A 12,834-nucleotide genomic window follows, 5' to 3' on the forward strand; every position below is an offset into this window, starting at 1 on the left:
ACCCCCATTACAGACGTCCTCAGATCCCACGGACTCAGCATAATCTCCTACGCAGATGACACTCAACTGATCCTCTTGATCACCGAGCACCCCTCCAATGCCAAAACCAACTTCTGCAACGCCATGACCAACGTAGCCAAATGGATGAGAGACAACTGCCTCCAACTTAACTCCAACACAAATGAAGTACTGGTCTTCGGGAAGAACACCTTCGCATTAGACCACAGCTGTTGGCCTGCAGAACTCTGACCCTTGCCCACACCGACCAACCGACCATGTACGCAACCTCACCATCATCCATGACAGCCAATTCACCATGAAATGACAAGTCAATGCAGTCGCCTCTTCCTGCTTCCACACACTTTGTGTGACAAGCAAAATCTTTAGATGGATCCCAATCAACACCAAAAAGACCATCAGTCAGGCCCTCGTCACCAGCTGCCTCGACTATGGCAACGCCCTCTACGCTGGCATCTCCAACCAGCTCCTCACAAGGCTCCAGACCAAAAAGAACCCTGCAGTCAGACTCATCCTGGACCTCCACAAGTTAACTCACCTCGCATACGACCTGCACTGGTTCCCCATCCAGAAAAGATGCCAGTTCAAGATCCTCACACATAGCTGCAAAGCTATCCATGACTGAGGACCTGCCTGCCTCACCATCAACTGAACTTCCACCAACCCGCTGAACACCTGCGCTCCTCTTCACTCGCCCTCGTACACACACCTCAAATCCTTGCAGCCTCAGAAGTGGCCTCTCCTTCTCCTACATCTCTGTCAAGACCTGGAACAACCTTCTCCTCCAGCTCCGTACAGCCCCTTTGCTGGCACACTTCAGAATGAGACGCAAGACCTGGCTCTTCGAATGAGACGCAGCGCCCATATACCCCTAGGGGTGACAGTGTTGCACTTTACAAATGCTGTTTGATTTGTATGATTTGATTTACAGGTATTCAAAGGTTGTTGAGTGTTACAAAATACTGACAGCTTACAGCATTTGTTTTCACACCCCTAAGAAAATTTGGGGATGCATGGTGCATTCTACAACACATTTGTCATTAGATATTCAACTGTATTAGCTTCTAAAGCATAGTAAATGATGACCTTACTGTGCACCAGGATAGGACAATCTTTGGTGGGACTCTTCAACGATTCCCTCACTATCACTATCACCAACAGTCTAACTCTTCTTAGTCCCTCTCTCACATGCATTTCATTTGTTTTATGGCCCTTCTCATACCAGTATAATGTGCCGGAGCACTTTACATCACACACACGTACAGAGACAATTATTCATACATGTGTAAATCAGTGTTTAAAAAATGTTACATAGAGCAAATGAGACTACAAGGTGTAGGATGCACATGTCACCCATATCAGTAGGCATTTTTTAAGTGTTTGGTCTGAAGATGAACAAACTCAGGATTCAGAACATAACATTGTGGTTAGGGTTAACTTTAATTATATGAATTTATTTCAACCCAAACATGCATTTATTAGCAACATCGGGTTAATGAAAGACTGGGAAGTAGCCATAACTTTCTAACCTATACAAAGCAGCTCTTTGATGGCAGTTCATAGCTCACAGTGCTAGATTATGATTGTAATTTATGAACTGCACAATAACTAAAGAACCTCTGTAACAAAAGCAGTAACCCATTGAGCTGCATACATAAAATACTGCATTTTGATATGCACAGTACACATTTGTTGCAGCAGGCATATTAACCCTCTGCACTACCTTATCAAAACTGCCACTGGACAAAACTCCCATCTCTCCCCAGCAGGTACATTAATCACCAGAGTTATTGTGACACTTTTATTGTTGTCTGAAAACTGCTGGATATACAAGGAACTTAGCAATGCTTTCAAAACTACTGCACTGCTACAAAACCGGCCCCCAGTAACAAAACCAGCCTCCTACCCTTCCAGCCTTCTGTGGAAAATCCCGATGCCTGGTACGGCCCATCCGCCAATGGTGCCCTTCAACTAGACCCTCTCTCATGGGTATTTCATTTCTTGTATTGTATTAGCATTTTATAGCGCTTACTACCCCTGTCAAAGCGATTTTTCGGCGAGTAGCACGCTACTCCGGAACCCATAAAGGATTAGTGGTGAATTAGTATAGTGAAAAATATCAAAGTAATTTGAGTGGTGGATATGTTAGTCAGTTATTTGGATTGAGAAGGATAGTGGAGGGATAGAGAAGGGAAAAATGTTTGCTTTATATAGCGCTTGCTACCCCTAATGGGGTGTTAAAGCACTTGTTTGGTGAGTAGCATGCTACTTCGGAACCCATAAAGGATAAGTGGTGAATTCGTATAGTGAAAATATGACAGTAATTTGAGTGGTGGATATGTCAGTCAGATTATTTGGATTGAGCAGAATAGTGGAGGGATAGAGAAGAGAAAAAATGTTTGCATTTATATAGCTCTTGCTACCGCTGATGGGGGGGTTGAAGTGTTTTCTTTCAGCGAGTAGCATGCTACACTGGAACCCATACATAGTGCTTGTCATGCCAAGTATGTAGGGCAGGGTGTCAGAGCACGTTAAATCACATACAAATTATATTGAGACAATGACCCATATAAATGTGTAAGTCAATGCATAGGAAATGTTACATAAGACAATGAGGGCTACAAGGTGTAAGAGTCGAATATCATCTATATTGGTAGTTATTATATCTTAAGAGTGGACAGCCTGGGTAACTGCTAGAAACTCAGAATTTAAAACCTAACATGTTGGTTGGGATTGCCTTTACTAATAACTATTGTTTACATTGACCTATTTAGAATAACACAACAGATAGCAATGGTTTGCAAATGAAAAGATCGGGAACGGAAACATGGAGCCAGGAGGCAGGGCCGGCACTTTATGAAGCTAGGTAAGGCAGGACCCTTTAAGAACTGCCACTGCGTTACACCAAAAACAATAAAGGTCAGAAAACAGCCTTATTTCTTCTGTAGAGGGAGCACACCAAAGCAAACTCCTATTTTGCTTGGAACGCTAAAAATACTCTGGCCTCGAATCAGCAACAAATGAGGAATAGATAGTGTAGTCCTTATTCAGTTTTTGTGCTTTCGGTCACCTCATCAAAGTATGAAAAGCAGCCATAGGCAGCACCGGAACCAAACCCATATTGCGCAGAGTTCATGAAAAATAATGGCCCTCCATGAAAGGGTTCGGGACGGAAGGTGGAACCCACAACATCAAGATATTTTTTTTAACGGGGTCGACTTTTTATTCTGCAAAAAAATTTCTAAAATATGTTCTTTGAAAATAGTTGCATTTTATGAAGCGCACTAACGATACAGATACATCTGGGACAGTGCCCATGAGAAGTGTGAAATAACGTGCCTACACTTTGCCTAAAGGTGATAAAATAAATCACTTTATGGTGGTGAGTAAAAACAGCATGTAATCTGGAAAGACCCTTGCTTGCAAATTAGACCAAACATCGTGTTCAGCTTTATTCTGATTTACATGAACTGCACATGGGTCCCCACATGCCTTCCTTAACTGTCCAGACTTGCCCATTGTCATTCTGTATGCGACAATCAGCCGGCATACAGAATGACAATGGGCCATCACAGTCTGTGAGAGGCTGGGGAAGGGCTGCCCTTGAGCCGAGAGGAGTGTGAGGCGGCCCCAGCAGGGAGCTCTCAGAACACTGAGGCGCCACAAAGGTGAGCAGTGCAGGTCGCAGTAAACCCCCAAATTACGGACAAATGGTGTCCGTAAGAGGGATCTTAACGGACAACGGACATGAGGTCCAATTTACGGACTGTCCGTGAAATTTACGGACGGTTGGTCACCCTATCTCCAGAGGCACAGCTGATTGGAATTTTCCAACAGCTTCTTTATCCAAGTAAGTAAAGACTGTTGGCTGAGTAACTATGGCTTCAATTCCTATTCCAAATGCTAATCGCTGAGATTATGGATTCTTAGATCACGCACAGTCACGAGTAGTTGCATCGCCCAACTTGCGGTTAGTTCCTTAGCACGGCACTTAGCACGGTTGGATCCTTTATTTAAAGTCACATCAGACCCTTCTGTCCTTAGGACCTCATTGAGAACCACAGACTCGGTTCTCATCCATTGGTGATCCGGGCTAGAAATTGAAATTGAAATTCCTTTTACATGGTGAGTCTCTAAACCCTCCCTGTCACCATGTTTATTAATTCACTTCGATTGGACAGATTGATTAAATTGCCTCGATCGCTTTCTAGGGATGAAGCTATACCCTGGATTGCCTGAACTAATGAAAGAAATAATTAATAAGAAGACTCATGCTGTAGTCTAATCCGCGCTTGCTACAGGACATTAAGTACCCCAAGGTAAGCAGCTTTGAATATACTCCTTTTAAGTAGCACTCCCACACCATCCAAATACCCTACTACTGCCTATTAATGCTTTGCAGTCCCCAGGAATTCCCAGTCCTGAAGAGACTCTCATATTCTCAGTTGGGTCGAAACATCGTTGGCAACCATTAAGGATAGTTTTAAAAGCAATAGAAAAGAATCCGGCCCTTGATCTGGAATAGTTCATCAGAATCGCAAAATACATCCTTTTTTCCAATAACCTGCTATTTTAAAAAAAAAAATACAGTAACTATGTTTTAATTCAAGTTGGTTATGGTCACTTCACGGAGGTCACAATTGTAACTAATTTACCAATTACTGCTAATGCATTGTAAATACATTTTGATGTGTGTGTGTTTTTCATTAAAACAAATTTATAATAATGAATAAATAGAACACTCATTTCAGCGTGAGTAAAAATCAGTATTCGGGATACCTTCTTCACAACATCAAGTAATATTGCAATTATTTAACTAATTTAGGTATATGGATTGTATTATATTCTATATTCATTTTAAATTCAAGTTTTATTAGATAATTGCAAAGGATTGAAACTTGCAGAAATTAAAAAAACATGTTTTCTCAAAAGGAGTTCCTTGTGAACAAATGTTGCTAGCTAAACAAATACAGTCACCTGCAGCATGTTTGACAAAAGTCAGTTACAGTTATCACAACAATCTTGTATCAACTCTTCATACACCTCTTCATCTTTTTCATCAAGATGAATTTAGTCAGTAACTCCAAAAGCAAAGCCTTCAATCTCTGATGCAACAACAGGTCAATATTTCCAGGTGCAACCCATCCATTTTCTTCGGAACCTTGTCTGCCCCATACAGCCTGCATGTCGTCATTCCAAGTACACATACCTTACAGTCACTGATGCTGTTGTACACCTGGTTAAGCTCACGGTTGAATGTATGCATCAGGAGTTGCAGGCACTGCAGAAAGAACACATGTCAAATACGGTTTATGTTTACAATGATGTAATTCTAATTGGCAAGACATCGAGGAAGGAAAAGTTACTTTTTGGAAATCCTAGTTCTTAATCATGTAGCTTCTTTAAACTGATTTACAGAATAGGTCTTCTCTCTGTGGGATTCTGGAAAACTTTACACAAAGAAAAATATCGTTCTAAAAAGACATTATTACACTGATGCCCATCTAAAGACAACATATTCTGTCTGTTTATGTAAAAGAAAAAGGCTCTTACACATTTTCAACCTTGTAGGATGCCACCGAGTGGTGCGACTAGGTAATCCTTCCGCAACTGTTACATTGAAGCTTTGGAGACAAGTAAATAAACTACATACCTTTGGTAACCCCATTTCTAGTAGAGACTAATTGACGGCAGATTTCTTACCATGTGAGTTTCCCCCAGGCGCCAAACCGGATACAGCAATTCCATTCTACATCGACAGGTGGCATTGTGCTGCTTCAAGTGGGTCCTTTGGATCTGGATGTGATGTCAGGGCCACTATATGACTGCCACCTCTGTGCAGTTTCTTTCTAATCTCCATCCGCGCAGTAAGTCACAGGCCTATTGAAATCCGATGTGCAGAGTGTAGAAGTTTCATTTGTAGGATCTTATTACTGGATCGTGTAAGACTACTCCACAGAACAGGGAGGAGAGTGGTTTGGTGACTCTACTAGAAAAAGCATTACCAAAGGTAAGTAACTTGTCCTTCTGATAGAGAATTCTAACTGCAGATTCTTAACCTTGTGAACAGACACCAAAACAGAACCTCCCCAGGTGGTAGGTCTGTGGAATGGCTCAGACCAGAAAACCCTTCAGGACAGATGGGGTGAAATTCCTGTCTTGCCGGACCTGGTTATCTAGGCAGTAATGCTCCATGAACGTGTGAAGGGAGGCCCATGTAGCAGCCTGGCAAATGTCCAGATGGCATGCCAGCGCAGTGTTAGCAGCCTTCACTCTGTTGAAATAAGCATGAAAGCCATCTAGGGGTTGTTTCTTAGCTAGCCTATAGCAGATCTTTATTGTTAGAGCAATGGATCACAAAAAGGTTCTCTTCGGCACTGCTTTTTCCTTTTTTTTGCTAAAGAGTAGCCAACAAAAATCTGGTCATTTTGCTGGTATTGTATGGTGTGAGACGCTTAAAAACGAAGAGCCCTCTTGGTTCAAGTCAGTGAAGCCATTCCTCCTCCTTAGAAGTGCGAGGTGGAGCATAGAAAGCCGGCAAGGTGATGTCTTATATGGAAGGGCGCAACCACCATCAGCAGGATATCTGCCTTTGTACGGAAAGAACAAAGTGTATAACTGCTGGACACACAAGGCCTGGAGTTCACTCACTTGTCCAGCAGATGTGATTCCGATGAGGAACACTGTTTTGATAGTTAACTGGCATAACAGACTACTATGAATAGTTTCTAATGGAATGCACAATGCATAAGAGATAACCAAATAAAGTTCCCAATGCAGCATCTCTAAAGAGTTGGTGGGAATATGTGAATCCGCCATCTCCAAAAATGCATCACAACAGGTGATTTGAAAAGAGATGGCTATTGCGGTAAGCATAAAAAGGCAGAAAGGGCTGACAAATAACCTTTAAAGATGGCCACAGCAAGACCTTGCTGGGCCAATTAAAGGCGAAACAAAAGGATGTCTGACAAACCTGCTTGTGGGAGTATAACATGATGGAGGGAACACCAGGTAATAAACTGCTCCCAGCACCGCAAATATACACATTTCGTGGAGGGGTGCCTGGCTGCCAGAATGACAATAGCCACTTCGGGAGGAAGATCATAAGCCATCAAAGATCATCATTCAATTTCATACCAAAAGTGCAGACAGACTCATTTGAACGAGCCGCTGATTAAGAGATTTTTTTCCTCAACCGGCAACGGCGGCGGAAAAAGCTCCCCACTCACTAGATGTCCAGCACTGTCTCAAGTTCTATTTGCAAAAAACAAGACTTTTCCGCACGTCTACACAGCTGTTGGTATCTTTTATTACACCCAGGAAGGGTTTTCCTTTATCCAAAAGGGGAATTGCCTGATGAATTTCCACTGCAAAACAATATTGCCATCAGGTGGCTGGGAAGCCGTTGAATGCACAAGTTCGTGCTCTTTCTACGAGAGCAGTGTCCACCTCCACTGCTTCGTTTGCTGGAGTACCTATCCAGGATATCTGCAGGGCGGCTACCTGGAAGAGTACACACACGTTCACCAGACATTTCTGCCTGGAAGCGCCCACTGAGAAGGATGTGGCAGTGAGATAAGCGTTACTGAGAAACCTTTTCTAGTGACGGTGAGCCCTCTTAACCATCCCTCCTTCCTTGATTTGTTACATATGCACATTTTATTGTTATGTTTTGTGATATCTGCTATTTTGAAAGATTCAGTATAAATGTATATAATGTGCAGGTTTCAATATATATATGATACCTGGGGTCAGGTCTTATGCACTATAAAATGTGCTATGTTTTACTGCTCGCTATTCTGATTCAGGCATGTGAATCTATGAAAGCTCCAATACTGGACTAAAAAAACAAGTTACTTACCTGTAACTGTAGTTCTCTAGCATTGGAAGCTTTCATAGTTTCACATGCAACCCACCCTCCTCCCCTGAGAGGGTCACCTTTGGATTTTGGTACAAAAGATATCTGAGGCACAAGTGCACGAAAATCTGAGGGGCAAAAGGTTCTCTCAGGAGTGTTCTAGAGAGTGAGAGGTTCTGATTGGTTCAGGGACAATGTTGGTCTCTTTTACATAACAAAGGTTATGGGTTGCAAAATGGAAATGGGCCTAGGCCTCTTTTCAGTTTGCTATTTATCTAAGCAATGCTTTTTTATATAACGGAGACTCCCGTCTCGACGACGGGGAATGATTCAGGCATGTGAATCTATGAAAGCTCCAATACTGGAGTAAATGCTCCTGTCCCACACCAGTTTATGCAGAGCACCCAACACCGTGAGGGCCATATCCCGCCAGACTTCAATAATCATCAGAAATACCGCCAAACCTTATGGGAGCATCCCTCTGGCCCTCGGTCAACAGAAAATAATCCTATATTCAGATCAGCTGTCCATATTCTAGGCTCTCTTCTTCCGTGTATTTTTTTATACGCTGTGCCGTTTCCATAATGGGGCATCATATATACCTGAGGAGCAGTCTCTTCCTATCTTCATCTCATATTTAAAGGACGGTTATCTCCTATATCCTTATTGCTTATCTCACCATATATGTTATAAACATCGATATTTGGAATACGAGGCTCTGACGAACTACATGTTTTTATGCCAGTTTTTCCTCACATCTTGAGCTACCTATTGCAAAAGACGGGTCACCTGATGAAGGCTGCCAAGCCGAAACGCGCGTAGTGCGTCATCTACCGCTTTGCCTCCATCATCTTTCTTGTCTCATGCTCACTTGTGTTGTGTGTTTTTTAGGAATTGTTTTAAAAAAATGCACAAAAATACTAATTTATTAGGAAATATATCAGATTGTATCTATAAAGTTTATATTTATATAAAAAAAACTGCTATATAAAAAATATTTGAATAATAAAACTGACAAACCCATTTATGTAGTTGGTGAAAAGTCTTTGTGTAGTGGGCTATAAAATATAGATGTATCTATCCAGTTAGGTTCATGTAGTAGATCCACTAGTTATAGACCTTTCCAAACCTGTCCCACACTGGACCACAGGTTGGGCTTACTGGCCTGCAGGACGGGTATATGGAAATAGACAGCCTGCTGGTCCAATGCCATCATCCAGTTTCAAGGGTCGAGGTAAGTAAAGACATGGGCCAGTTTGACCATTACGAATTTTTCCTTACAGACTAAGGAGGGACACTGGTCTAAATAGGATGAATGCCTCGGTCATTCTTGGAAACCAAAAAGTAGCGGGAATAATAACAATGTCCTACTTCTGGTGCAGGCACATTCCAATTGCCCATTTGGTCGAAAGCACTTGCACTTCCAGCTGCAAAAATTGGAGATGGTCCTCTGTCAGTGCTGGAGGGACGGAGGCAGGTGCGGTGGCAAGAGAATAAAAGATAGCGCATATCCCTGCCGAACAACTTGCAGGACCCACCTCTCTGATGTCAAGGCCTGCCAAGCAGGCAAAAATCATCAGATCCTGCCTTCCACCTGGTGTGTGCGCTCTGATAAGGGCACTCTCAAGGTGGTGGGCAGCACGGCCTAGACTGTGAAACTGCTGGGAGGCTTGTGGAGGTTGGATTGGCTGGCACTATGGGACACCCCTGCTGAAGCACCAAAAGGAGAGGTAGGGCCGATGTGGCTGGCGAGGTGAGCCAGATAAGCCTGGGGAGCCTGCCTCGGTCCTGCCCTTCTTGAACAACTTAAGAGCAGAATCTGCCTTGTGCCCAAACAAGCGAGTCCTGTCAAAAAGCATGCCCATGAGGGATGACAGGACATCGCCTCAAAAAATGAATTACCGTAGTTAAGCGTGGTGGCAAATGGAGACACTGGTACCAATGGCCCGCCGATGGAGTCAATGGTGTACAAGCCACAACGAACTGCGAACTGGTCACTTCACATCCGGACAGTATAGCTTGGATAAAGACTGGTCTCAAATCTTTCGGAACACCCGGGAGGACTTGAGCCACAGTATCCCAAAGGGCTTGGGAATAGCACCCCAGGAAGCAGCTGACATTTGCCGATCTAAACATCAAGATGGTGGGTGAAAAGACTCTTTCCAAACGTATCTACCTGTTTTGACTCTATCAGGAGTTGTATCTGGAAATGTGTTAGTCCTGCTTGCAGAAGCCTGCAGCCCCAAACGTTCAAGGGAGGGGTGTTGAGATAAAAATGCAGGGTTGTCTGGGGTAGAGCTGTGGCATAGTGCAATCTAGATGTTGATCGGTGGCCCAAAGGAAGGGCAAGGTTTGGTCCATACCCATTACAAGGTATCTAAGTGCATCGTTAAAATCCAAGAGAGGCTCAGTAGATGTTTTCTCCAGGTGGACTTCTGTCAGGATATTAGTATTGACCTCCAAGGTGGGAAGCTGGAGGTCAAGGACTTTGGCCACCGTACGCATTACCATGGTATAAGAAGCACTATCCCCAGTGGCATGATTAGTGTTAGTGAGGAGCCCCGACTCAGGGGAGGTATCAAGGTCAGTAGCCTCCTGCAGGTCATCATACCGAATCTCCTCATTGTATGGCTGGCCAGTTCCATCACCTGCATCATAATCATTGCCCGAATTCTGCCAAACAGCAAATGCAGGGTGTGTGTTCTTCTTTGTACAGGCGAATGAACCAGTGAAGGGAGTGGGGCCTCTACAGTAGCTAAGAGAGACTTCGGTTGAAGTCAAACTGGAGCCGACTCAGTCTCAAAAAGGACAAATGGGAGCTTATATTCTGGCATCAATGGAGTCTGCATCGGAGTCAAAATGCTGGGAATCGGCATGGACCTTGGTGCAGGAGGTGGAACTAGAGCGGCCCTCTGATGGTCTTGTAGGGTAAAACTGGTCCCTAGGGTGAACCCGCCAGTGGTATTTCACATGGAGAACTTCTCCGATCCGTTGGGCCTCGAGGCAAACCACAGGGAGTCAGCAAGGTTTCAAAGAGTCAGAGCATGACCTTGAGGAACTCTTTGATCTGTTTTGGAGTGGCGGACGGCCCCTGAAACTCAGATAGTGCTGGAACAAGTTGTGGGATAGGCTTCGAAGTCAGATGTATGGCACCACCGCCACACCTTCTCAGGAGAGTGAGTGTAATGGGATGGGCCAAAATCCCGTTTAGATTACTTGCGGTTTTCTTGGACTCAACTAATTACTTTGATTAAGATGAAAACTGACCTCTGGAACGACTCCTACGACTTCTGGATCTTGAATGGGACCAGGAGCGAACCTTTGATTTGGACCCGTCTCGTCACAGTGTATTCTGGTGCTTGGCAATGTGGAGTTTTGCCTTGCAGTCTCATATGGCTAGGCCGTCCTGTTTTCTATGTTCATATTTTGTAGGTTTTAGCTGATTTTTGTCAATGTTTAACAAACCTTTTGAGAGCAGTGCAAATCAGTGTTTGTTCAGCTGCATAACCACCAAAAAGGACAAATGGAGTATGTTAGTTACCTTTTAAGCATCTATTCGTAGCATGTAGTGCTGCAGATACACGCTATGCACAGTCCTGCCATCTAGTGTTAGGCTCAGACTTCAAAACTTGTTTTCCTCAAAGAATCCTTTGTTGCCAACCTTACGTCAAGACTCCTCCTCTTTGAGTGAATATGCATGCTCAATGGCTCCATTGTTAGATTGTTTATTTTATCCTGCCCTTATGGCAAATGAGAAGGGAGCTAGTGAAGATATATATATAGAAGTTCAAGATTTATATGTGTAAGGCTAGAAATATATGTACATATTTGGTTAAAGCATATTTATACATGATATCTGACACCAAAGAATTCCTGCCAGTGTGGCAGGAGTATAAATATGAATCTGTAGCACTACAATGTACAAATAGATGCTTACAAGGAAAGTAACATACTAAATGCATAGCATGTTCTGGCTGCAGATACACATGCTATGCATAGACTGCAAAGAAGTTTTTTCCCACTGTGGCTTCAGGCGTCGGATGGTGCAGATGTCTGGAAAAAAGTTTTGTAATGCTGTTTGCCCAACCAGAGTTTTTTGTCTTGCTTGAACATGCACCCAGTAGTGTTTTGTAAATGTATGTGGATTAATGCAAGTACTTGCCTTACAAATGTCAGCTAAAGGAATGTTTCCTAGAAACGTTAAAGAAGCACCTTTCTTTCTAGTACAATGTGCTTGTGAAACTGAATAGTAATGTACGTTTGGCTTTAATGTAACTTATCTTGATGCATTTTACTATCCATTGTGCAATTCCTACTTTTAAACTTGCATTCCCTTTTCTAGGGTTGAAAGGAGCAACAAAATAACTGCTAGGACAGAACACAGGGAGTTCCAGTGTTCGATTTAAGTGAAAGGGAGATACAACTTTAGGTTCATCCGTAGTCGCACCTTGTCTTGGAAAACCTGACAGCATGGTTCTTCTATGGTGAGGGTATGCAATTTGCTGACACTTCTCAATGATGTGACAGCTACCAAGAAAGCAGCCTTCCATGACAGGAACTGTAAGAGGCAGGAATGTAAAGGTTCATAAGATGTGGACATAAGTCTTTTAAGTACCACATTTAAATTCCATGCTGGGACTCGGGGTGTTCGTGGAGGGATTATTCTTTTAAGCCCTTTCTTTGAAAGCCTTAATGACCGGTACATGAAAAAGAGACATGCTTATTTTGCAGGTATGCTGTAATTGCAGGAAGGTGTGCGCACACAAACGTCTATGTTTTGAGCCGTACAGTAATGGACAAACCTCTTTAAGAATGTCCATAAACTCTGGAGGCAGGTGCAAGTGTCCGAATTCTTTGACTTCAGGAGCCAAATTGTGAGCTTCAGTTGTTTGGAGTGGGATGCCTGACTCTGCTGCTGCTGTTGTGAGTGAGAAGGTCTGGTATGTCAAGAAGCTTCT

General features: G+C 43.2%; 1 protein-coding gene across 4 annotated transcripts in view; it reads right to left on the reverse strand.

Moving 5' to 3' along the window:
* KIF1B (kinesin family member 1B) overlaps positions 1 to 12,834 on the reverse strand; it is a 1,137,443-nt gene that overhangs the window by 107,867 nt on the left and 1,016,742 nt on the right. For all 4 annotated transcript variants that reach the window (XM_078642264.1, XM_078642262.1, XM_078642263.1 and 1 more), the window contains one exon: positions 5,228 to 5,299. In XM_078642264.1, coding sequence (XP_078498390.1) covers positions 5,228 to 5,299 — 72 coding nt within the window. The remainder of the gene's footprint in view (positions 1 to 5,227; positions 5,300 to 12,834) is intronic.

This window comes from Lissotriton helveticus, chromosome 5_1, assembly GCF_964261635.1.
Source record: "Lissotriton helveticus chromosome 5_1, aLisHel1.1, whole genome shotgun sequence".
Lineage (NCBI taxonomy): Eukaryota > Metazoa > Chordata > Amphibia > Caudata > Salamandridae > Lissotriton > Lissotriton helveticus.